This window comes from Hippocampus guttulatus, chromosome 15 (assembly GCF_054856545.1).
Source record: "Hippocampus guttulatus isolate MCC_2025c chromosome 15, RoL_Hgut_1.0, whole genome shotgun sequence".
Lineage (NCBI taxonomy): Eukaryota > Metazoa > Chordata > Actinopteri > Syngnathiformes > Syngnathidae > Hippocampus > Hippocampus guttulatus.
The window spans coordinates 7,602,971-7,628,243 of NC_141275.1; the positions used below are offsets into that span (position 1 = coordinate 7,602,971).

The window sequence follows — 25,273 nt, forward strand, 5'->3', positions numbered from 1 at the left end:
TTGTCACTGAACAACTAACGAAAGGTTAAAGAGATGGAAACCAGCTCTTTGCAGAGTCAAGACCTAACTTCATGCAATACCGTATCCTTTTATTAAGAGTCGGCTGAAATGTCATACCTGATGGATGTCTGCATACGAAGAACTAAGTTTGCACTTTCTCTTTGTTGTCTTCCAGAGTCCGGGAGATGTACAGCTTAAAACTATTCAAACTCAGAGGATGTTTTCAGGTATCCACTCCTGCAAGGTGAACCCTGTTTTCAAACATTCAAATTCTGACCGACTCAATATCATATTGATCAGACAGAGTCCATTCCGAATATCATCTACCTTGACTTTATGTTGGTACTTCTCTTTGCTCGCGTCAGGAACTAAATGCTACTGTATGCTGCCCTCCAACACACTCTTGGTCTCCAGTTGCTTGCATCTTCTCTCTCATTCGCTCCCTTTCTATTATTGCCCTCACAGTCCTCTCACCTCTCAGCATCCAGCTCTACAGCTGGGGGTAGATTTAGGGGTGGGGGGTAACAGAGAGAGAGAGAGAGAGCGAGAGAAAGGGGAGGGAAGTGACTTGCATCAGTGGGATAGGGACTGTGTCTAAATTACCATGCGGAAGAGATGGGAAATGCCTTCATATGAAACAAAAATAAACACCCACACAGATCCAGAAAACCTGTGATAAAAAGCAGTGAATGTGACAAAAAATCTCTAAATTCTCTTTTTAATAAAGGTAACAGAGAAAAACTTGGTCATTACATGTGGACTACACCGCAACCAGATGGTTAGGGTTTGAGTTTCTGTATTTTATGGCTATTTGAATCGTCGTTTGTTCACATCTATCAGGATTGCAAAAAAAAAAAATTAAATGGGAACTTTTTGAAATGGTGTCATGTGCTGGACAAGAATATACCTTGCATTTTGATACAAATGAGGTTTGAGTCACAAAGGAACTGCTCCTTCTGCCCTAGAATGCAAATATAAGAGCCTTGTCCGTACGACGACCTTTCCCTACTGCCAGTGAACCAGAAAGTAGCTAATTTAATGACTCGTCATTTGACACGTGATTAACGGATTAAACAACCACCCCACACTCTATATGGAACACATTCCATCTCACAAATGTTATTAATTTGTTTGCATAACTAAGGCAATTAACATATATGCACACAAACATTTCTTCAAGATGGATTTGCAACTGCTCGTTGCTTCATCACTTTAACATATCAGGTTCTGAAATGTGACCAACACTTTGTTTTCAAACCCCCATTTTGTCCGCCGACAAATAGTACACATTGACGCTGCACCCGCCCAGTTAGCTAGCCATTAGTTAGCAGTTACCTCTCCTGTCGCTGAAATTATTAAACCTGCACTGACTGCACTGAACAAGGTTTTATATGACACGTTTGTGTGTTGTCTTCATTAGAGCAGGCTCATATTCTCTTACTACAGATGTGGGGAGCAATAAAGCTTCCTTGGTGCATGGAAAATTGTTCCTTAGCCCCATGGTGAACACATACAGTAATAATGTAACACTGAAAATGTTGAGCCTGGCATTATTTCCCGGGTACAACTGTACACTGTAAATGTTTACTGTCTGTAATTGTTTATGTGGATCACAATTAATCATCCTAAGATCTTGTTTTTCTTTTGAAGAGTAGGCATGGTCAGTTGTTTTTTCCTTCTTTCGTTGCTATATATACATTATTAACCAAACCTTTCACTGGGGATGTATGCACACCACAAGGGTATAATGATTGACATATAGATCTTAAAAGACAGTGATAGTTTGAATCCATCCCATCCATTTTCCGATCCGCTTATACCCACAAGGGTCGCGGGGGGGTGGAGCCTATCGCAGCTGTCTTCGGGCAGTAGGCGGGGGACACCCTGAACCGGTTGCCAGCCAATCGCAGGGCACACACAACCATCCACGCTCACACTCACACCAGGCTGTTCATTCAGCCTGCCGTGCATGTTTTTGAAATGTGGGAGGAAACTGGAGTACCTGGATAAAACCCACGCAGGCACGGGGAGAACATACAAACTCCACACAGGGAGGCCGGAGCTGGAATTGAACCCGGTACCTCTGCCATGTGAGGTCCACGCGCTAATCACTGGACCACCGGGCCACCCTAGTCTGAATAAGATTCCATTTTAATGATAAAACCTGCAAAGGTTTTATGTACAAGACTCGTCTAGTCTGAAGTCGAGCGAGAGCCTGGCCGGCCCCCGATAGAAAGTATGATCCTGTACATATGCATGATATAAATTTATTGCAGGAGGAATAACAGCGTCAATCGGTCTTCTTCACGTCTAAGGACATGATACAACTGCAAATAATAGACAGCATCTGGCTTATTAACACCAGTAGATGTCAGCATTGTAGGAGAGATAGACAGTAGGAGAAGATTGGGGAAAACCCATGCAATATAATATCAAGGCCGGGAATGTGCTTCGGTCTACATACAGATGGCGCCCACACAACACACTTAGTCGTAGACGCCCCCTCACAGACAGTAATTAACATGAAACCCCCATTGTTCAAATGGAGGATAGGATTAGCCTCCCATGTGAGTGCGAGCGTCCTTGAATACCCACCAGCTTGTGATGTAGATGCACATGCTGATCATATATTTGAAAGCCATGCTTTTAAAATCGATTATTTTGATGGAGTGGTTCATTTTTATAAGGGCTTGACCGTCATATTATTTCCCGTCGACAGCATTTGAAACGTTTTCGGTGTAAAAATAAACATCCACCTGTTTCCAATTCATTATGTGCTGAAACTGTTTTTGGTGAGGAAAAGCTCTATTCTTTGAAGTATTGATGTCGCCTCAAAAATATGTTGCGTAAATGCCACATTTTATGATTTCGCTGAAAAAAACAACAACAATATCTTAGAACTACTTACAACATTCTACTGACGCATCGACCTCACAGTGCAGAGGTACCAGGTTCAATTCCAGCTCCGGACTCGCTGTGTGGAGTTTGCATGTTCTCCCCGTGCCTGCGTGGGTTTTCTCCGGGTACTCCAGTTTCCTCCCACATTCCAAAAACATGCATGGCAGGCTGATTGAACAGTCTAAATCAGGGGTGTCAAACTCAGGTTCTGGAGGGCCGCTTGTCCTGCATGTCTTCCAAGTCTCCCTGTTGCAACACACCTGATTCAAATGAACAGGCTCAATATCAGGCTTGCGCAGAGCTTGCTGATGATCTGATCATTTGAATCAGGTGTGTTGCAACAGGGAGACTTGGAAAACATGCAGGACAGCGGCCCTCCTGAACCTGAGTTTGACACCTATGGTCTAAATCATAGGTGTGAAACTCAGGTCCTGGAGGGCCGCTGCTCTGCATGTTTTCCAAGTCTCCCTGTTGCAACACACCTGATTCAAATGAACAGGTTCATTGTCAGGCTTGCGCAGAGCTTGCTGATGATCTGATCATTTGAATCAGGTGTGTTGCAACAGGGAGACTTGGAAAACATGCAGGGCAGCGGCCCTCCAGGACCTGAGTTTGACACATATGGTCTAAATTGTCCCTAGGTGTGAGTGTGAGCGTGGATGGTTGTTCGTCTCTGTGTGCTCTGCGATTGGCTGGAAACCGGTTCAGGGTGTCCCCCGCCTACTGCCCAAAGACAGCTGGGATTTGCTCCAGCACCCCCAGCGACCCTTGTAAGGATAAGCGGATCGGAAAATGGATGGATGGATTTTACTAATGTCACTGTACATTATTAATCATTTTTGCCGCTCTATATACCCTGGTGAATTGAGACGGGTCTTACTATAATATATACGCTGTGTTCTACAGAAACACAGTTTATTTTTTTCGACAAAAAAAAAGTATGGTCTAATCCAGTCTGAATTTCACCATAAGCGGAGAACTGTACGGGAGACAGAATCAAAACTCGAGTCAAAAGAAAATTTGATATTTAAGAAAAAACTTTATTTGTGACTTATTAACAAAACACATTACCAGGTTGATGAACTCATTAGAACCACTATAATCACCTTAACAATAAGCAGGTGTACAAAATTAGTTTATGAACAGATCTGCACTGTCACAGTCGACTAGCATGTGTCACTCACTGTCACACCCAGTGACTGACAAATATTCACTATACACTAGCAGAGAATACATCAACTTGATTTTTTTTTTTTGGACATTTTATCTATTTTGGATTTTTTTTTATCCTCTTTTTCATCCGTTTTGTCTTCATTAAGCAAGGAATGGTTATGGAGGGTGCGCACATGAGCTCACAACAGTGTTTGTTTGATCATTTCAAAGGTTAACACAAGTTTACGGGGCAATTTTCTTAACAAATATAACCATGTGCCAAAAAAAAAGGATTTCATAGCGTAACACAATAGGATCATGAATATATAGACGAGCCAATGCTAGTTTGCAGGATTAAAAAAAAAAGTGATCCTTTAAGGTTTTGCTGTACCATTTGTATTGTGTTGTGTGTGCATGGATGTGTATTCAGATTTGTGGTTTCCAATACACATGTCCCAGTGGAACAAAAAAAAAAGTATAGGTATATATAGTATTTTTATAATATCTGTTTCCTTTGCTTATTACATGCAAACACTCGGTGATCTGACAGCACGGAAGTACATCTGACGGATGGGCGGGGGGCGGGGGGGTTGGGTTGAGGAAAATCGTGAGCATGGTTGATTTTGAGCATGATAGCAGTGCCGACAGCGACTGGAAATAGGAGAGTTCCAGAAAAGTAACACGAACAGAGATGAGACATCCCCAGTTGCATTGCCTTCAGCTCAAACAGCACATTTCGTCCCATACTCGGCCAAGATTCCTCAAGTAAGGGCAAAATAAAGTCAATCTTTTTTTATACACTAGCAAAATGGCTAATGAAAAAAATACTGCTTATTTGCAGTAATCGTGCAAATGTAAAATAAGAGGTTTATTTATTTATTTTTGCTTATTAGGTTCAAACTCTTGTTGGCGCTGACGGTAAATACCATACTTTCCAACTTCAAACTTTTCCAGATGTTGCAGTAACACATTGCAATGGATGAGACACAAGTATTCAACACAACTTCCTCTGATGACATCAAACGGGAAATATGTGAATGTTTGACAATAGGCAGCACAGTGTCCTCCGTTTATGAATATGCAACAACATGACACGACTGTACAATCCCTTTAGTGGGGGGTGGTGGGGGGGATGACTTTACAGATGTTATTACCGACAAATGTCGATTCGGGTCGATGGGAAGAAGGGGAGAGGAAACGAGCAGCGGGCAAGCACGTCCAACGAGCACTGAAGCAGTCGAAGCGGTGGTGATGAGCTTGAAGAACATCTACTTAACATTCAAAGACAGAAGAAGAGGCTTGAACAGGAAATGTTCCTGCTTGACAGCCTTAGAATATAGTCTCATCATTAAGAATGCCGTTGACCTTCAGATTTTCGAACTTAAAGAATAGGGCGCAGATTCGATATTTTTGCAGTTTGTATATGCAGCACTGAGAAGAAGAAAAAAAAAGCAGCGTAGTAAGTATACAGCTTATGTCGGGGAGTCTGTGTTGACGCTAAGAATGGACGTCACAGATTGAGTGTGGTGGCGCACAACTGGATTACAATGCGGCACGAGCGTACAAGAGGCAACAACAAAATAGTCAAGCGAACAAGAAAGCTGGCGCAAATGATACCAAGTCACATCATCGTACTGGTGGAAATTAAAGTATGGGGTTTTCAATTTACATTGTACCGGATTTTGAAATGACTGGTGCTCATTTTGTATGCTTCCAAATCATTTTTGCAATTTGTTTATACTTTTCTCGGTGTACTATTTAAGTTCTCATTTAGTTCCGTTCAATACAGAAGGAACCTCCTGGCACTCATCTTTTCTTTTTTGTATTTATTAATTTATTTTTTATTTTTAACCGATGTTTAGATTGGCCAAAATAATCTAAACTTAAAAGCTTTTTTTTAATGGGTGTACTCATCTTATCAAATTGTGTGTGTTGAAAAACCAATTGAACAAATGCCGAGTTGAGGTTGATAGACCGAACGTGAATTTTAATGGAATAAATCAAGATTATCTCTTTTCCAATGTAGCATGATGTCGGCCGATTTAAAAAAAAAAAGGTATTTGTAAAGGAAGGACTGAAAAAAAAAACTATAACATGGTCTTATCCTTTATTAGTCCAAAAATATGGACCGTTGACAAACCACGAATCAAATTTCCTGACAATGACTTGGGCCATTTAGCAAACTGATTCTGGTTTCCCGATTGGGTATTTTTTCGTTAATGTTTTTATGCTAAAACAGGCTACATCCTTAATAAATATATAGGAGTACAATTAAGTGGAGTAAATTTCAAACAAGTTGTGAACATTAACCTGGTAACAAACTTTGTACAGTTGTCGCAACCCAGTTTATGTCCTTAACCTCGTCACTGTGCTATGTTATCCTGACAGATATTTCTTGGTTGATGTTCTTGTCGTCTGGGCCATCTTGTGCAAATAATTTCAGTGTCTGCATACCAGTTATTTCTTTACAATGTTTTCATTAGGTGTTTATTTGTTTTTTTTTTCGTTTTTAATTGAAAAAAAATCACATTTGCTGAATTTCTAAGATGTCTACTTACTACTGATGAAAAAAAGTCATATTTTTCAGTTTGGCTTTCACTTTATATTTATATGTAGATGAGTGTGTGAAGAACGGCGGCTCATGACTTCAAAGGCGCCAACACAGGCATCCTTTGCTGACAAAAGTCAGGTACAAATCACTTTTTAATTATTATTATGATTATTTTTATGGCATTTTGATTTTAATTCAAGAAATTTGGGTTAGGCATTGATGGTTTTCCAAACCCCCTCAAAAGCCTTCTGACTGTACATTTGAATAGAATGAACTTATACTGGTCAAAGTTGAAGGCCAAATGAGCCATCCAAGAGAGGAACATTTGTTGAGAAGGTTTGCTTTGTGCAGCGAGCTAGGCGACTGTACAATGTTAAGTATGTGATGTATTGTAATGCATATGCTGCAAAGAGACTCCTTCATTCATAGTGATTTGGCTTTTTGGCCCTGTAATCGGGATGGCATCTTAACAGCTTCCATTCACCCCTCTTTAATCATCCCCTCCGTCATCCTTTCCTTTCTCCTTCTTTTCTTTCTTATCCTTCTTCTTCTTTTTCTTCTTCTTGGCTTCCTCCTTCTTGCCGAAACTGATAAAGTCCCCTTTGTCGTCAACGGGGCCGGGGTCATGGCGGATAGAAATGATGGCCGGGGATCCGGGGATGATGAAAGCTTCGGGAGGAATCTCGCCAGGCTTCAGGCCCTGCGGCGGGCAGTAGCTTTGTCCGGCTCCGTATCGGAAGTGCCAGCTGTTGCTGTTGACACCAGCGCCTACTGGAGGGGAGAGCTCTCCGCCACCCTCTCCATCTATACAGATAGATACAAAAAATAAAAGATGTCAAATCAGCTGTACGTTCAATGTTACACTCAAGAGTGATTATACTGAACAAAGAAATTTGCTTTTAAAATCATTTGGATGGTTTGCTGATGTCTCGAACCATCCATCCATCACACTCTCCTCTCATTCACGCACATGTATACTATTTTCTGTCTTTCTCCAGCTAATCTTCATTCCTCTCCTTTCCAGCGCATGCTTCCACCTCTCGAAATGTTCCTCCACCCGACCCCACTGAATGCTGTCACTGCAGACCACAATGCCATCTGCAAACGTCCTGGTCCATGGGGATTCCAGTCTAACCTCATCTGTCAACCCAGCCGTCACTATTGCTAACAGGAGGGGGCTCAGAGCTAACCCCTGATGCAGGCCAAGCGCCACCTTGAACTCCTTTGTCACATCAGCAACACATCTCATCACAGCTCCCCATATATACGCATTGTAGTGTTCTAACATACTTCTCTGCCAATCCCGACTTCCTCATGCCATACTATATCGATCCTCTCCACCTACCCCATAGGTGTCAAACTCAGGTCCGGGAGGGCCGCTGCCCTGCATGTTTTCCAAGTCTCCCTGTTCCAAAACACCTGATTCAAATTATCAGATCATCAGCAAGCTCTGCGCAAGCCTGACATTGAACCTGTTCATTTGAATCAGGTGTGTTGCAACAGGGAGACTTGGAAAACATGCAAGGCAGCGGCCCTCCAGGACCTGAGTTTGACACCTATGACCTACCCTGTTGTAGACTTTCCCTCGATCTCCAAAAAAATGCAATGCAGCGCTTTCTGACCTTCCCAGAACTTCTCTAAAAAAAACATTTCATCCAATACGTAATGTATCATGAATATAAAGTTGAAAATCAAATATTTTAGCCCTTTCAGGGACAGCGGTTACTACAGCGGACAGCTTATCAATGTTACCAGGTTACAGGGTGCATGAAAGGGTCAATTCAGACAGATCAACTTAATGTGTCTGGATAAGTCACAGTGTTGTTATTTGAATCATTTCATTTCTATGTGTATTTCTGACTTCCTGTTACTGCCGGCTTTCGATCTAAGGGTATGGAACCATCAGTCCAAGTTTGCCATTCAAACCACCTCGTCTGACGGACTGGCATACTGGAACTCATGAGCGGGGCATAGAGTATAATGGTAGGACGTGACATAGGAGGAATATTATTTGTTTCTTGATATAAAATGCTCCATCCACGCCAAACTCAATCTTGTATTTGTGGATAGTGATAACGATGAATTTGCAAAATTAATAGCATTGGAAGAAATCAGCCATTAATGTCCTGTTATTGTAATCAATCATTATTGGAAAGTAATGTTGTTTTCCTGGTATGTAGCATCCATCCCTATATTAAAAAAACAAACAAGACAACCGTTCAAATGATTCGGATCAGGTAGAGCTGTAACAGAAATCAAGCCAAAACGCAACCGAACATGAGCCGGTGAGGTTAAAAGGTCACAAAAGCACAAATGAAAAAAAAAAAAAAAAAGCAAGGGAACGTTAGATGAGATCCAGTGAGATGCAGACAGCGAGAAGCAAAGCAGGAAAGGAAGATGGGGGCGGGGGGTGGAGACAGTGCAGACACGGTGCTTGCTCTTCAGGCCCACACCAGTTCTCTCTTTGCTCTGACCTACTTTCCGGCAGGATTTTATTTAGATCAAACAAGCCCTTGCCAAAAGATTCTTTTTGATTTTTTCTTTGTAGGCTATTTATGACATTACTGGAATGCTGAAATGGTTTCAACTACTCTCCCCCTGGGAAGTACGCTGTTACGCGTGGTCTGGTATAAATCTCGGCCCACATTTTGAATGAGTTCATCAAGTTCATTCATGCACCTGGACCGACCCCACGACGGTTGACAACTTGGCATTGTTGACCAATCAAAATATTGTTATAAAAGCACCCTAACAAGAGTGGACACCAATTTGGACCAGCGTAACTCACTCTTCACGTCAACACGTTTTGTCGATATTTCGGTGGAAAAGGCAGTTGTAGAAACTTTCATGACACGTGAACAAAAATGACTTTATTGTATTCATACATAGTCAAGTAAGATTTTTAGTACAGTATCAGGATAACAAATATTTATAAAATGAAAAGAAAACGTATAAATATTGAAGAGAAACTAAAATACGGCATGCGTATTTGGATTTCTTTTCCACAATGTGCTAAAATGACGAGCAAGTCAGTTAATTACTCCATGTAAATGAGCTTGTTAATGATACGTCAGTGTCAGATTAGATGATTTTATCTCCCCATTAGTCGAGTAGGTCCCGTAATACTGTAAGGCTGTTCTGTTTTTGAGGATTATGACATTTGGCGGTATGCATTTAATCCATCTGTTAATCCGCGGAAGGGGCCACGAGCGCTTGAAACATTGTAGAAACATTGCAGGTCTTGTTCAATTGCTATTCAGTGGCCGGCGAAGAGGAATTTGCTCGCCCTGACACTCAATGCCTGAAATGGCCATGGTGAAAGCAGAACCATGGAACATTCTAGACCGTTTTCGCTTCAAAGTTAAACAAATAAAAGGCATCAATTCTATATTAGTTTCAGACACAGAACAGATTACAGGTACTGAAGTAAGAAGGCCCTTATTGAGTTCTGTTGCTTGACATCAGTTAGCAGGAAGATTTTACTCGTAGTAACACGAGCAACCCACGCGATACTGTAATTCTGCTTTCCTCGGATGTGCCTGCCGCAGCATTTGATATTCGAATGCTGGACCAACTGAGGCAAAATGTCAAGTGGCTGAGTTTAATCAAGTGAATGTTGTCCGAGTGTCTTGAGACGTTCCCGTGCTTCCGGCGGTGGCTCTGACAAATCTTGTCAGAATCCAGGCACAGGTATCGATAAGAGATCTTTCCGTGCATGTGTTTCGCCTGCGAAAACCAAGTATTTGTAATTCTGCCCCTGGTTCATGCTTGCCTATATTTCACAGACAATGTCCATCAGAAACGGATGAAGGAGAAGGTGTTACAAGGGTTGTGTTAATACACCGCATGGTGTCACATCAGATATATATTTTGCATTTTCTCCAATGCTCTTTCTTAATTTTCTTTCCTTCTAACTGTCCTCGTCGCCGCTCTATCCTCCTCCTTTTTGGTCTCTAATTCTTCCATTCAGAGGTATGGCTGGTTGCCATGGGAACAGCCTTCACCCACTCCCCGCTGATGGAGGGTGCGGCTGCTGCAGCAATTTCTCCGTTAGACAGTGTTGCCAGGCAACAAGTCACATGGTGTTCCCTAGCAACAACATTACTGCAGGAACTTGCCAATCCTCTTAACCTTTCTCATTCTCCATCCCACCAGCACCCCAAACCTGCCCCCACCCCTCTTTTGTACCTCTTCTTAGCTCTTCCGCTCCTAAATTACTTCCAATATTAAGAGGTCTGTTTTTTTTTTCCCCCACTGCAGACTCATATCACTGATAATAGCTTTTGTCACCGTCTTCATGGCATGAGACAAATGTCTCCTCTTTTGGGCCACTGGGCCAGTTATATAAACACCGTTTTGAGGAGGCTGCAATTAAAATTCATCACACCACGTTGGACAAATTCATCACGATAATAATTCACTGCAGACCTTTCATTAAAAAAAAAACAAAAAAAACTTTGCCTTTTGATGCATACGACAAAGGATCAACCTGCAAGCCGGCGCGTCAATATGCTTCCGTATTAAATCACCACTAACAAAATAGACTCCTCATGCAACAATACACACTGGATACGCAAACTGCTCCCTCTTCGAAAATGACTATTCAAGGATTTGCATTGCCAACAGAAGCAGATTTCCGTTTTAACAAATACATGTTTCTCTTCAGTACATCAACACAGAATTTGCGATTGCATTTCGAACACATTCTTCCATGACAGTATTTTTACACCTAAATATGCCTTGGGTGAGCTACAGCAAGGCATATTTTACCACTGACTCACCAACTGTGTGACTGTGACCAAATGTCTCACTTTGGAGGCTCTACCTATGCTCTAATTCCTAATATCAGACAGAAAATCAATGTGTAATAGGCCGAAGGAAGGAATGAAACAGATCACAACGTATGTTCTCTTTTGAGCCAACAAAAGCTGTTTCTCAGTCATTCACGCTTAGCTAGTGTGTGTAAATAATGAAGCACAAGTCACCTTTGAGGTCAGCACTATTTACATTGCTTGTGTTGCCACAGATGTTCAACTTTACCACCCACACAGTGCAAATCATTTCCTATTTGGATAAAAAAAAAAAAGGGGGGGGGGAGAGCAAAAACATCTGTGTCAGTATGCAAACCCCCATGCAGCAGTTGTTAATGTGTTGCAGTCTCTCAGATTTTTGTAGCCTCAGTTTACCCATGAACACACATGTCACATGTAATATAATGAAGATGATAGCAGGCTGTTTATTTTTTCTAATTCAGACAATTTTACTACAAGGACTCGCCTGTTTATGTTTTGTCTTTCTTTTTTTTTTTTTTTTTTTTTTAGAACAAGTACTATTTTTAATAAGCAGTCTTGAAATATGTAGGAGCACACATGACCCCAATGGCCTACTAAATTAAAAAAAATAATAATCATGAAACAAAAAACTCCATAACCAGAAAGCATGGAAGAGAAATCCATTCTACAGTTGGTTGCAGAAATATTTTGAGCATAAAAATTATTTTATGGAAATGTCTATGGAATTTGTTGAAACAAAACAATGAATTTACAAATGCCATAGAGCTCCGGGATTTGTCTGTTGAGCAAAAGCAGTATATTATAGTATAAAGTACAAACCCGATTCCAATAAAGTTGGAACATCGTGTTACGCTTAAAGAAAAACAACTTTCTTGTTTTTGGCAAATCATCATTGACTTCAAATTTTACAGCTGTAACACGTTCATATCTCCCACCTTCTTCGGAATTGGATTTGTGTATAATATTGCCAGTGATTCTATTAAAAGGTTGCACTCAATTGCCTCTTTCAATCCAATCCATCAATAATCCTTTATCCCAACAATTAACTTGATTGAGAGGAGTAAAGGATTTCATATTTATTCAGTTTCAGGTCATCTTCAGTCATGTGAAAGTCATTTGGTTCCCATGCATGATGAGTTTCCTGTCATTACTCTGCAAAACTACACTTTTCTCATGCTCTTTCTCACCTGCAGCACTGGACACAGTGGGCCAGTTTTGGACCAGCATGCCCTGGGCTCCCTGCATCACAGAGGCCTCCTCCATGTGGACCGAACTGCAAAGCACAACACAATAAGTGAGAGGCATGCAATAAAGAAGTGCTATTAACAAGTTATTAATAGATTTTAGTCCTGAATATTCATTCAACCATCTCTAACATACTGTATATGTTTTGGGTTCGGTCTGCTACCAATTATGTATAGAGTTCAGCAGCATGAACCCTTTCATGCACCGTGTAACCTGATAAGCGGTCCAGTGTAGTAACCACTGTCCCTGAAAGGGGTTAAATAATATTGCGGTGTCCTACTTCAGGGACCATGGGTATTTTTTCACTCACGATATTAGGCATCGGTATGCATTATTTCATGAAACAGGCAGTCAATTCGTTGCTTATTGGTGGCCATGAGCCGACACAAAACAATGTAACATGTTTCAAGGCGTTTTTTTTGCGGCCATAATTATCGCTACTGATGACCGTGGTGAGACAACCGAAAAGGCCAAATGCCTTCATAAGCCACTACACGCCCAAACTGCTGAGATACGAGGATAATTCACTCATGATGGCCCAGCTTTGGGCAATGGTGTTTGTTCCGCTTCTTTCAGTGACTCTTTGTTGGATACGGGTGCGCTAAAGCACAGAGCACCTGCTTCACAGCGAAAGATTTCTAGCAGCAAAATGACTGGTACATTAGCATCATCATTTCAGTGTTTTATCCAGTGGCTGGTTCATTTAGCAGTTGCTGTGTTAGATTATACACAGAATTTAGGTTGACGTTTTTAAAATAGTGAATTGGATGTCAAACACAGACCAAATGAAATCACCCATAAAAGCATTTGTGTTCCTGCAAACGCCACACGATATAATCTAGTCTGCATCTTCCATGGCTGACATTCTCCCTCCCACAATGACACAATCAGCGAAGTTATCAGAAAAGTCGCCCAACTCTACCAGGGCCATCTGCAATGCAGTACATGCAGAATCTGTTAAGTGCAACAATTACGTTGGGGAAGGATGTGACATGAATACAAAATTTCATTCGGCGTTCCCTCTCAGGAGTGTGATGAATGTTTTGCTTTTACGTGCTAAAATGCTGCTTTACTTTGTCAGGGTATGGCACCAACAAAACGGGTGTGGTTTGTTTGTACCCCCCCCCCCCCCCCGACTCATTATTCCAGAAATGTGGGTTTGTGAATTTGGTGCCCCATGCAAAATGTGTAAAGAGGAAAAGATTACAGGATGCCTGTCTTGGGGTTAAGTGTTAATGAGAGCATCTTTCCTGTCCATGAACATTACAGGCTATGACATCTTCGAGACGGCGGCAGCAAATTGCAGTGATGGTTTCTGTTAATCCACATCATGTTACCGTCACTGGTGACATGATGCACATTAGGATACTTCCACGCCATAGAAATTAACACTAATTTCCAATTAAAGTAAACTTGAATGGAGCCGGAGAATGTGCAAAAGAGCAGTCAGCATTGTTAGCGTGAAATTATGAATATTTTGTGCAAAGGAGAGGCATGTGGAAGAAAAAAAAAACCCTCATTAGTCTGAGGTTCCAGTTGTCCTCGGATCACATTAGCGCAGCGTTTGATTCCATATATTTTTGCATCTTTTTGTAGCCTGATTATGACAAAATTCAAGGGCCAGACGCCGATGAAAACAACTCGAACTGTATTCAAAATGCTTTGGTTCGTTGCTAATGAGATGCTAATGCTCCCATGAAAATTCCTTCATTACCCAGACAAAGATGGGAAATGTTCTGTTCTCTATTTAGACCTTATATAAACTCATAACCGCAGTCTTGGAAACGTGTTTTCGTCGAAAATATTTTGAAATAAGACCGCCTAATGACGTTTTAGATGCAAGTATTTTGATGATGCTGCACCCTATTCCATTTTTTTAATCTACTTGTACTTTGGATTTAATGAAACTCGTGTTGGGATTTGTTGACGTTGAAAAGCATCATTAAAAAAAAACTCATTGCACGCAAGTACATTTTGTAAACAACACTGAGTATTGAGATTCGCGCTTTATCAGTCATTTCATCAATCTCGACTCGTGTGTCTTAATTCTCCAAGAATGTTAATTCTTCAGCATGCTAAAAATAACACAGAGTATGCATTCAGGAGAACATCCTGTTCTGTTCCAGCACACACTGTACCCCAGTGTGCAAAGTAAAGTTTGGATTTTAACAAATCAGTGGCACTTTTTTTTTAAGTCAAGTTTTCATATTTGAACCTCACTGAAAATTCCCTGAAATGTAACTTTGAATACATGTTCAATATTTTCTTCAGTTACATTTACTTCTTTTAGGTGTAACGCCCAAGTGTCCCAATAATTCATATAGCATATTAGCAAGTAGAACTGCAGTCCGAAATGTCCCATGCTGTCTGTGTTAACAACTTCACACCTCCAGAAAAAAAAAGTGTATAAATAAACACAGCGCTTGCAGGGTAGTTGTATGTGCAGACACTGACGTGCGCGTACATCAGATAATCTGCAAAAGGTCGTAACTCATTTGTCCTTCATGCTTCCTGCTTAAAGGCTCGAACTGGGGGGGGGGGGGGGGGGGGGTGATGCTCAGAATGTAAATGGCCTATATATTGTTACACTGCAGAGAAGATTCACTGCATTCACTGATGAGAGATGCCTTCAAGGAGTGAGAGGGCTTTTGGGGTTAAAAGAGATGCTGAGGGTCAACTATTTAATCTTGACAGTGGCAGATTCCGGTGTGAGGCGTTATAATGTAATTCTAGTTTTGGATGGCTGTTTGTTGTTATGTTGGAGTTTACAGAGAGATGACATACACGTGTAAACAACCTAAGCTGCTTACGTTGGAGCTTTTTATTGAGAGCAGAAGTGGAAGAAGTTGCAAAACAGTGACTTACCTCTGCACCCCGGCCCTCAAAGACGCAGAATATCGCCAGTCAGCGTTCGGGGCTTTTGGCTGAGCGTGCAAAAGGTGAGTGGGAAAGCAAATGATGGGGAGAAAGAGAGACATGGGGAGAGAGAGAACACCAAAGAGAGTTTAGTTCAATCTCATACAGTGGAGAGTGAGGCCGGGCTACAGCCTCATCAATTAATAATGATACGCATCCCTGCTCTGGATGTGATCGGAGCACACGCGCACACACCCACAAACACACACACAGAGGCATACATATTGATATCAACCGGAGCATAAATGCTAAATGACACGCATGTGCTAATTAAGGTTAGAGATTGACTTTTGGAGTTTTGCGTTTTTGCCTCCCAAGTCCTGGAAATGACGGATACAGGCATGTTCTGGTCTTTCTGGTTCGTGAGTATGTCATGTTCCCAGCGGACTTGTGGTAAATTATTGCCCATAAAAATAATATGCAAGAGACATCATTGCCCTGGTAACCACTCCCTGTGCCTCTGGTCTGATGAGAGGGCTTTGAGAGGCTATTATGTGATACAAGTTTGTCTCATAACCTACACACTGTAAAGGTAGAATGTCGTTTTTTGTAGACTGAAAGTAAATTTCCCCAGTGTGGGACAAATAAAGGATATCTTAAAGGCGTTGACTTAATTTTGAAAAAATATCATGTGAAGGGATCTTTCGTAAAAGCTCGTTTGAGACGACTAGCCCTTTAAGTTCCGTGAAGTCTAGTTTAATGTGTTTAATGAGCTTCTTTATTCACGGACATTAATTTTGTTTGGCCCTTTCAGATTAAATTTCAGTGTGAGTAACTGTGCTACTGCACACATTCATGACTGAATGCCACGACTAAACTTGTTTCAGGTTAACACTTCATGGATAGTAGATGAGGGTTGCGACATTGTACCTCAAAAACACCTTGGTTAGCGATACAACCGCTCAGGCAGTCGCAAGTGTCCCAGATAAAGACGGCACAGTGTTCTGTCGCTACAATTCATAAGGGAGTCTTTTTGTGCTCATAGGCACAGCCTCTTTGCCTAAATCTAATTTGCAGGGCTGAGCAACAGAGGCTGTAGGTTAATCAAATTTCCTTTGCTAAACTTGACTCAGTGAAACATTTCCTCAACATGTCACAGATGGTAAGGAAATGGAATTGGCTCACCGCTTTATCGAGATCCTTAATAATAGTAGCCTAAACTTCCAAGCCTACCCAAAATGTAAACTGTGTTATACATCCATTCATAACATTTTTCTCCTTAAGAACTGTTTATCACGTGCGATTGGATTGACTTAAATCACAAGCATGTAGTCAAGGTTCGTCAACCCACTCGATATATGCTGTAAAACACTACGGGAGTGTTAAATCTTCATAGTCAAATTGAAAACACTGATGCAATTTTTCAATGAAAACAGAATCTCAAAGGTTGCCTGATGTCATCATCATTGAGTTGCTAATTGCATATTATATCCTTAGAGCAAATTAGCCAAACCGGGAGGCCTGATCTTAATTTTGCTTGACAGCACGTCTTGTCATTGGCCTAACTTTTACTGAGTCAATCAACTGCGCGAATCCAACTCGAAAATCTCATTCAGGCACACACATGCACTCTTAGTTCAAGCTCACTTGGTCAGATATCAAGAGCGAAGAAGTAAAGGCAACATGACCCCCTATGAGAGTGGATGTGATGACAACCTCAAATGGAGACACAAATCTCTGAATCATCAGAAATCACACAGGGATGTAGAAAAGCATCAGGACTGACGTTAATGCAGTGTGAGTGCTGAGCCGGGCTAGGCTGAGAGACTGCACGGTATAAGGGGAGAACTGAACCAAAGCGAACGAAGCTAATCACTTGATTCAGTTGTTGGCTTCCGTGCCGGAGGGGAGCAATACGAATGTGTCTCAAATGGGGATGTCCCCACAGTACCCATCTAAATTTAAAATAACTTAATAAGAGCATATTGACCAGTAATAAACGGTTCCACCTTCAGCTGGACTAAAGTTGAGTACTGCAAGGTTGTCGTGAAAATGCACATTTATAGCTACATACATACCTCCGGGCAGATTTGAAGTGAGGCATCCGGCATGCTCAGCCTTCGTACGAAACCGCTTCCACTTGTGAAGAAACGATCGGCACCGCTGCCCCAGGTGCCACTGATGGGCCTTCCCGTATTGTAGAACATGAAGGTGTCACTGCCCGAGGTGGCCGTCAAGCAGGTCTTGTAGCAGTAAGTCTTTGTTAGTGAGCCATTCCCACGCACTTCAATGTAGTGAGGCTCAACTTTAAGGTCCCTCCGGAGCACGACGTTGTTATTAGGTTGCCCTGCTGCTCCACCGGCGGCCCCGCCTCCACCAGCACTCACACTACTGTTCCCACCGTCTGGAGGGGGTTTCTGTGAGCCACAGCAAGGTGAGCAGGAGCCGGGTTGTGAGCAATAGGCATGGCAGCGGACAATGGCCAGCACCACCACGGTGACCAGGAAAACAAAGGTGGTGGCACTCAGAGCGACAATCAGGTAGAGGGTTACGTTGGAGAAAAGTAGTGTACTGTGGGGTCTAATGATCCTCTTGGGGTCTGGGACAACCTTGGGGGGCACCTCCATGACAGCCACGTTGATGGTGGCAGTGGAGGAGAGCGCAGGCTGCCCGTGGTCTTTCACCAAGACTGTTAGAGCAAACGAGGTGGAGTTGTCCTCCAGGATCCTACGAGTGGTCCTGATCTCACCCGTGTGTTCGTGCACCTTGAACAAGTCCAGGTCGGTCGCAGTCTCCAGCATGTACACCAGCCAGGCGTTTGGACCGGCATCTGCATCATACGCCACCACTTTTGTCACCAAAGCACCAGGATCTGCGTTCTTTTGAACCGTCTCCAAGGAGCGTGTGCCATTACCCGGAGGGTTGACAATGAGTGGCGCATGGTCATTCTGATCCATTATGTAGATGTAGACGGTGGCGACGCGACTAAGCGGAGGAATGCCCCCATCTTGGGCTTTGACCTGGAAGTGAAACTCTCGAAGTGACTCATAGTCGAAGGCTCGCAGGGCATAAGCCTCGCCAGTATCAGCCTTCACAGACACATAAGACGTGACGGGGATGCCGTGGTTATTGTCATTGAGCACCGTGTAGGTGATGCGTGCGTTTTCCTTGATGTCTGCGTCTTGAGCTTTCACAGTACACAAAGAGGCCCCATGGGCGTTGTTCTCAGTCACGTACACTGTATACGACGTCTGCTCAAATCGTGGTGGGTTGTCGTTGACGTCAGCCACGTCGACCTGGATGGTCTTCTGAGAGGAAAGAGGGGGATTTCCTCCGTCTGTGGCACTCAGAGTGACATTGTAGGCATCAGTGGTCTCGCGGTCCAAGAACGCTGAGGTAACCAGGGTGTAGTAGTTTCTGAAGGATTTGATCTTGAAAGGAAGGCCTGCTGGGATCTCCAAAGTCACCTGCTTGTTGGTGCCGGAATCCCGATCGGTGACGCTAATGAGGGCCACGACTGTGTCGGCGCGGGCATCCTCCCTCACAGGGCTTGACAGGGATGACAGCACAATCTGAGGGACATTGTCATTCACGTCCACCACTTCGACCACCACCTTGCAGTGTGCTGCCACCGCTCCGGGGCCTTTGTCCATTGCTTGGATGTACATTTCATAGGAGTTGGTCTCTTCATAGTCAACGTTGCTGCTTACTCTTATTTCTCCTGTGTTCGTGTCCATACTGAACATCTGCCTCACTCTCTCAGGGGTGTAGCTGCTGAAAGAGTAATATACCTCTCCATTAGTGCCCTCATCCAAATCGGTAGCATTCAGTTTGATCACCAGGGTGTTTTTGGGCGAATTCTCCAACAGTTTCACCTTGTACACGGAGTTGTCGAACATGGGAACGTTGTCATTGGAGTCCAGTACTCGCACATTAATGATAGCCGTGCCTGTTTTTTCGGGTGTCCCACCATCAACAGCACTTAGAATTAACTGGTGGTAAGGCGTTTGCTCCCGATCAAGGGGCTTCTTGAGCACAAGCTCGATGTGCTTTGTATTTAAGGAGGGCTTGTTGGATACCAGCGCAAAATGGTCGTTTGTGCTCAGCTGATAGATACGAACTGAATTGGACCCAATGTCCGGATCCTGGGCATTTTCAATTGGATACCGAGAGCCCGGTAATGCCGATTCTGTGATCTCAACTTGATACTCATCCCGAGGGAACTGCGGTGCATTATCATTGACATCCACAATCTCCACCACAACATGGTGCACCTCAGTAGGATTTTCGACCAGGACCTCCAGATTGATGAGGCAGCTGCTGGATAAATCACACAGCGCCTCCCTGTCGATCCTTTCATTAACAAGCAATTTACCGTTTTTAGGGGTGACAATCACGTAGCGTTTACTGCTGCTGCTGGAGGTTACCTTGATTTTTCGGCTGGCCAGCTTTCGAATATCCAGCCCCAAGTCATGCGCCAGATCACCGACCACTGCCCCATTTTCGAGTTCTTCCGTTACAGAATAGCGCAACTGTCCAAACGAAAGGCCACAAAATAAGGAGAATATCACAAAATAATAAAAAGGCACATTGCTTCCTAGCCGGTTGCGTATCCCCGCAACAGCCATTGCAAACTCATAGGATCCGCAGACGGATTAAACGCAGCCTTCCGCCTTTTTAACTTGCAGTACCATGCGTCCCAGCACCTCATTAAGGTGGGCTAAATGGACTCCAGCTGAATGAAAGAGAAGTCGCTCATCCATTGTTGGACCCGGCGGTGGCAAATCCTCTCCAGCTCACCCATATTTCCTTTGTCCGTGATGCGCTTTTTTTCGTCTCCAATGCGCGCTGCTGACGGGTGTGTTTCCTCGCCACTGGAGCTGTGAGGTCTCTCAAACCTGCCACAATGTCCCACACTACCCTTTCGAAATAAAACTAGGGGAGTTATAGGACGTATTTGTGGAAGACGCATGTGCTGTTCAATCAAACCTGTGTGTGTGTTTAATTGGGAGAGTTAGTCTGATCTCTGTAACAACAACGTGTATTTCCAATATCACTTTACAGGGTGAATTATCCTCGTTGACTCTTATTTTGGAAATAAAAACCGGAATACAGCGCAACGAATACAGATATTTGACTTTTTCAATGCTCCATCCCACCCTTGCGCGCACTCAGACTCCGGTCCCCCACCACCACCACCACCAATCTCTCTCCTCCCAAACAGCCAATGTGATGTCGGTTCTGAGGAGTGCTTGCCTTGTACACGTCCAAATATTAAAGCTACTCTAAAATAAGGCGTGGAGGGCACACATATAATCTTGCAGCGATATTAATGACAGTTATAATGAGCTAATATTACAAACAATCGCCAAAGCATGTCTTGCACACGGAGTGTCGTGCAAGGTAAGCAAAATGTATAAATGTAGGGAATGCATTTGATCAAGTGGCACTACGGGGTGAATTGTCCGCGGAAGCATAACGACCATGATGAATGAAAACGTGAAACGTGAAAATGTGTCAAGCGCAGACACATGTTCGAGACCGGCTTATGTTTGTATCCCATTGTCTGCACTGGAGTCGCAAGGATGCTTCATTTGCCGGTAGCGATTCTGTGGTGCAGCCTACCGCATGACGATCATTTGGGCAAGGCGCAGCAGGGAGAAAACATTGCACTGACAATCACAACCTTCCCTCCACATGGATCACTGTCAGTGGTAGACCCCAGACTGTCAGGTCACATCATCGCATTGGAAACGCCCGTGGTGGACCCCAGAAAGCAGAAGTATCACGTTCCCTCTGGTCCATTTGCCAGGGAGAAAGATGATATAGGATTCTACATATACCGAGACTGGCTGTTCATTTCGTAAACAGCTTAATTAGGCAGGTATTGCACCACGAATGGATCACCCGGCAATTAAATGTTTTATCGATTGAAGGAGCTCATTATATTTTCATACTAGGAAGGATGCAAGAAAAATAAAATCGAAAAATCAACCATCTAAATGAATGGAATATTACATTGTGTGAAGCGAAATGTTCCTACATATGTTACGCGTGGTGCACTGCTTATCTTGTCTACAGGTGTGAATGGGGTTGTACATCTGTGTTACATCATAACCTGACAGAGTTTTTTGTCTGGTGCTGCGCTGCTGCTGCTGCTGATGCAAAAACTAAAAAAAAAAAAAAAAGATTATGTAAGCTTAGATCGACGGCTATTTGAAGTCAAAGTGATGGTGAATATATTCTGACTGAACCGCAACACTGGGTCCAACTGCACACTCCAATTAGACCAATTACGTGACCTGTCTAAAAACTCTTCATTGATAAAGTCTTAATTTTAGAAGACAGTTAGAAGTTGTGTCTATGTTTTGCTATGGATAATTTTGTTAATACTGTGTACTTAATCGAATAGCGAGCGAGTGTTTCGTACAAACTGTTGCCCTGCCCCCCCCCCGCCCCCTCAATGTTGCCCTACCCCCCTCAAACGGAAATTGGAGTCAAAATCCCTTTCAGCACCAAGGAGAGTTACCTTTTGTGCCATGAGAGAGCTAAGCACAGTCCTTCTTCCTTCTCCAGTGTACACCTAATTAGATTAATTAAAATGAATTGTACACAGTCACACCAGGTCATGAATGAGGTTATCACCTTCATTTCATGATGTTCTCCATGTAACTGTGGCGCGTTTCTATCACGAATAACCATCACATACAGGCGGCTATGGAAAATTCGTTTTAGACTATGTTTATTTATTTTATCTTACAGGTCAGTCACACCCTGGAATGTCTTTGAAGATAGATCTGTACAATGATTAAAGCGATCAGAAGTAGATATGAGCCTGTTCATTGCAGGGAAATGACATTTGGAGTATCAGCAAGCACGTGTCACTCAAAGTAGGGCAGTGTTCCTCTAAAAATGGTCATCTGGTCAAATGGTGTGAGATTACTACCGTTCTAGCTATTGTTAAAATAGTTCCTGCAGGTAGATTTCCCTGTTGAAAGGCATATCGTTTCTGCTTACATAAATCATTTTGGGATCCGTTGCATAAAATCAGAACATTGTGTTTCCATGACAACCTGCAGTTTGCTGCATGTTGCCGTGCCAGTTGTGATCACTGTCCCAAATTTGATGTACATCCCTCCACATGGAACTGCCAATGTGCTATTTCCAAAGCCCTGCGTGATAAGCAATGGTATTGCACCACTGTTGCTTGGCTTATAAATCACTTGTGCCGGTTGCCTTGTTTTTCTTCCTGTCACTGACCACTTTTGCGCAGTTTATTGAGATGTACAATTACGCATTCTAATGATGTATAATCCCGTTGGAAACTCAAGAGGCAACAATATTTTGTAGTTGTAACGGCAGTTGATTACTATGATTATTTGGATTTCTTTATTTAAGGGCAATCAAATGGGGTCAATCAAAAAAAAAACCGCAGCATTATCTGTGTCAAAGTGAAAGTTTAATAGTTCCTAAAATATTCCATTAGCGCGCAGATGTTTCCCTCTATCAAGAGTCCAGGTCGTGTACGTGACATGTTCCCTGAAATGTAGTTTTTATGTGGCTATTTTAAGGAAAAGAAAAAAAAATAATGGCCAGCATCATAATGCAGCACTGACCCTTTGGCAAGGGCAGACACACATAAATAATCTGCCACAGGCATCACTCAAGATGGAGTCCAGGCTGCACTGCACTTAGCTCAATCAAAGTGCCCCGTCAGACTGTCGGCAAGATCAACATACACTACTTCAGTCACTTGTTCCTTTGGGAAAATGAGGCCTCTTCCTTATTCGGGTGTGGGACTGAGAAATCATCAAATAAATGCATACAATAAAACTTCTCTCTCATCTACGGCACCGTGCTCGTCAAACAATGCGAGCGATGTATCATAAAGGCAACCTGACAGAAGTTGTCTTCGGAGGTCTGGCATTTCACGTGACATTCTTGTTGCACATGCACTAACACATTTGTATTCCTGTCTCGCTCTGTGTATGTTTTGAAATCGGAGTGACAATCTGTTCATATCTGTTTCTGCAGCTTTGCAGTCACTGACTTATCTCTGCACACACACACACACACACACACACACACACACACACACACACACGCACCCACAACTGATTCTTCCTCTGAGTTAAGGCAGAGCTGCACATCACGGCTCTGAACAGAGTTGAAATCCTCTTCATTGTCCCCTTCCAGTGATGCTGGAAACCGAGACTGTTGATCGTAAGACTCATCAGCTATCTTCCCTCTGCTGTTCTGAATCTCTCACACAATTGAGTCAAATGCCCAAATTCTGCTTTACACTTTCAATTGAAACCTTTAGTTTTGTTGTCGTCGTTGTTGCTGTTGTTTTTATGCTAGATTGAGGTCAAAATATGTCCCAAAAAAGGCAGTAGGCTTCTTTCATAATTATATCAAATCTTGTCCTGCCATCATTAAATATTTGACGTGTATAATAATAGCAAGTGTTTGCATTAAATATGCAAGTGCTAGACTCTGCTGACACAGTAAGATGAATCACGAACATCCTGATCTTTTACACTTTCAGGGCTTAAAGACACAGACAGATGGCGCCAGAGAGCATATTCCTGCTCAAATGCCAGCCCATGCAAAGGCTTCAATGGACTTTTACCATCTGGAACCTGAAGCGGGGAGTTTGTCTCGAGATACCCCCGGACAGATATTCTCGTAATTTGACATAGAATATGTTAACAGCAGTAATCAAATTCTGCAAATAAGTGTTATGATTGTGTACACTGAAGAAACGGCTCCATATTGACTTTTGAAGAGTTGAGATACATAAAATTGGCAAATCAACATAATCTGTTCGCAATCCCCTAAACCGCTTGTATCTAAATCTGAAAATCTACATCTTTTAATAACCTAATCCACACACACACACACATACACACCCAAACGGTGAAAGCGATACCAAAGCTAAGCGGATTCTCTAAGTCTCTACGTGTAACTGATCATTTTCTTGGTTGGGTTTCAGCTATGCCCTTATTTAATATAATTGATTTTAACATTGCATTGATAGACTGTTGATAATCATAAATGTGAATTTTAGAGGTGATTTTGTCACTCCAAATAGAAGTAATAGCACTTTTGTTGCGTGCCCATCGAAAGTCTCCCCCATCTAAGATGATGACAGTACATACATCCTCCAACAGCGTCCGCATCAAACATCAGCATGTAGTCTCTTGGCAGGGTCATTCGAGGTCGTGGTACCAGGCTGGCATGCAAGACAAAGTCGCTGCGCTGGCTCCACACAGCATGGGTTAGTCCAGCTCTAGGTCAGAAAATGAGGATAGAATGCATGCAAAGTACTGCTGAGGGCTGTGACATTTTGTTCACCACGTGTGCAAGAAGACATCCTAGTTTCAAGTCTTCCATTTTTTTTTCTGTCATGACTATCTATCTATCCATCCATCTATGGCTGAGTTATTATTATCGACACAAATGTCCAAACAGCGTGCCCTGCATCCTCAGCTGAACAGATCATGCAAAACTATTAAATATGACTAATGATTAAATAATATAATATATTCAATGTTTGGCTCCATTTTTTGTCTTTTCTGAACCCCCCCCCCCCCCCCCCCCAAATAAACACACTTTGGACATTATTTTAGGAATGTGTCAATATGGACAGTCAAGAAATTAACTCAAGAGGTAAATGTTAGTTTTAAACAGAAAAAAAACATTGTTCACCTACGATAAAAGTAATTAAAAAATTGCTTGGAGTGAGTTGGGGCAGTATATATATATTTTTTAATTA

General features: G+C 42.6%; 1 protein-coding gene across 2 annotated transcripts; it reads right to left on the reverse strand.

Moving 5' to 3' along the window:
- Positions 1-3,917: 3,917 nt before the first annotated feature.
- LOC147193648 (protocadherin alpha-C2-like) lies at positions 3,918-20,357 on the reverse strand. Of its 2 annotated transcripts, XM_086131631.1 has the most exons (5): positions 17,574-20,357; positions 15,505-15,563; positions 12,582-12,667; positions 11,587-11,665; positions 7,258-7,405 (listed from the first exon to the last, which is right to left on the reverse strand). In XM_086131631.1, exons 1-4 carry the CDS (start codon positions 20,121-20,123, stop codon positions 11,601-11,603), a joined length of 2,760 nt encoding a protein of 919 aa, XP_085987757.1. In that variant the 5' UTR covers positions 20,124-20,357; the 3' UTR covers positions 7,258-7,405; positions 11,587-11,600. The 2 variants fall into 2 exon arrangements, with proteins under 2 accessions (XP_085987756.1, XP_085987757.1); XM_086131630.1 differs by lacking the exon at positions 11,587-11,665 and having other exon boundaries at positions 3,918-7,405.
- Between the last annotated feature and the right edge of the window lie 4,916 nt (positions 20,358-25,273).

Excerpts from the sequence above, each read along its gene's own strand:
- LOC147193648 (XM_086131630.1), bottom strand. The coding sequence starts at position 20,123 with ATGGCTGTTGCGGGGATACGCAACCGGCTAGGAAGCAATGTGCCTTTT. Across the intron at positions 12,668-15,504 it reads TTGAGGGCCGGGGTGCAGAG|TTCGGTCCACATGGAGGAGG; the intron begins GTAAGTCACTGT and ends TGTGCTTTGCAG. Across the intron at positions 7,406-12,581 it reads CACTGTGTCCAGTGCTGCAG|ATGGAGAGGGTGGCGGAGAG; the intron begins GTGAGAAAGAGC and ends CTATCTGTATAG.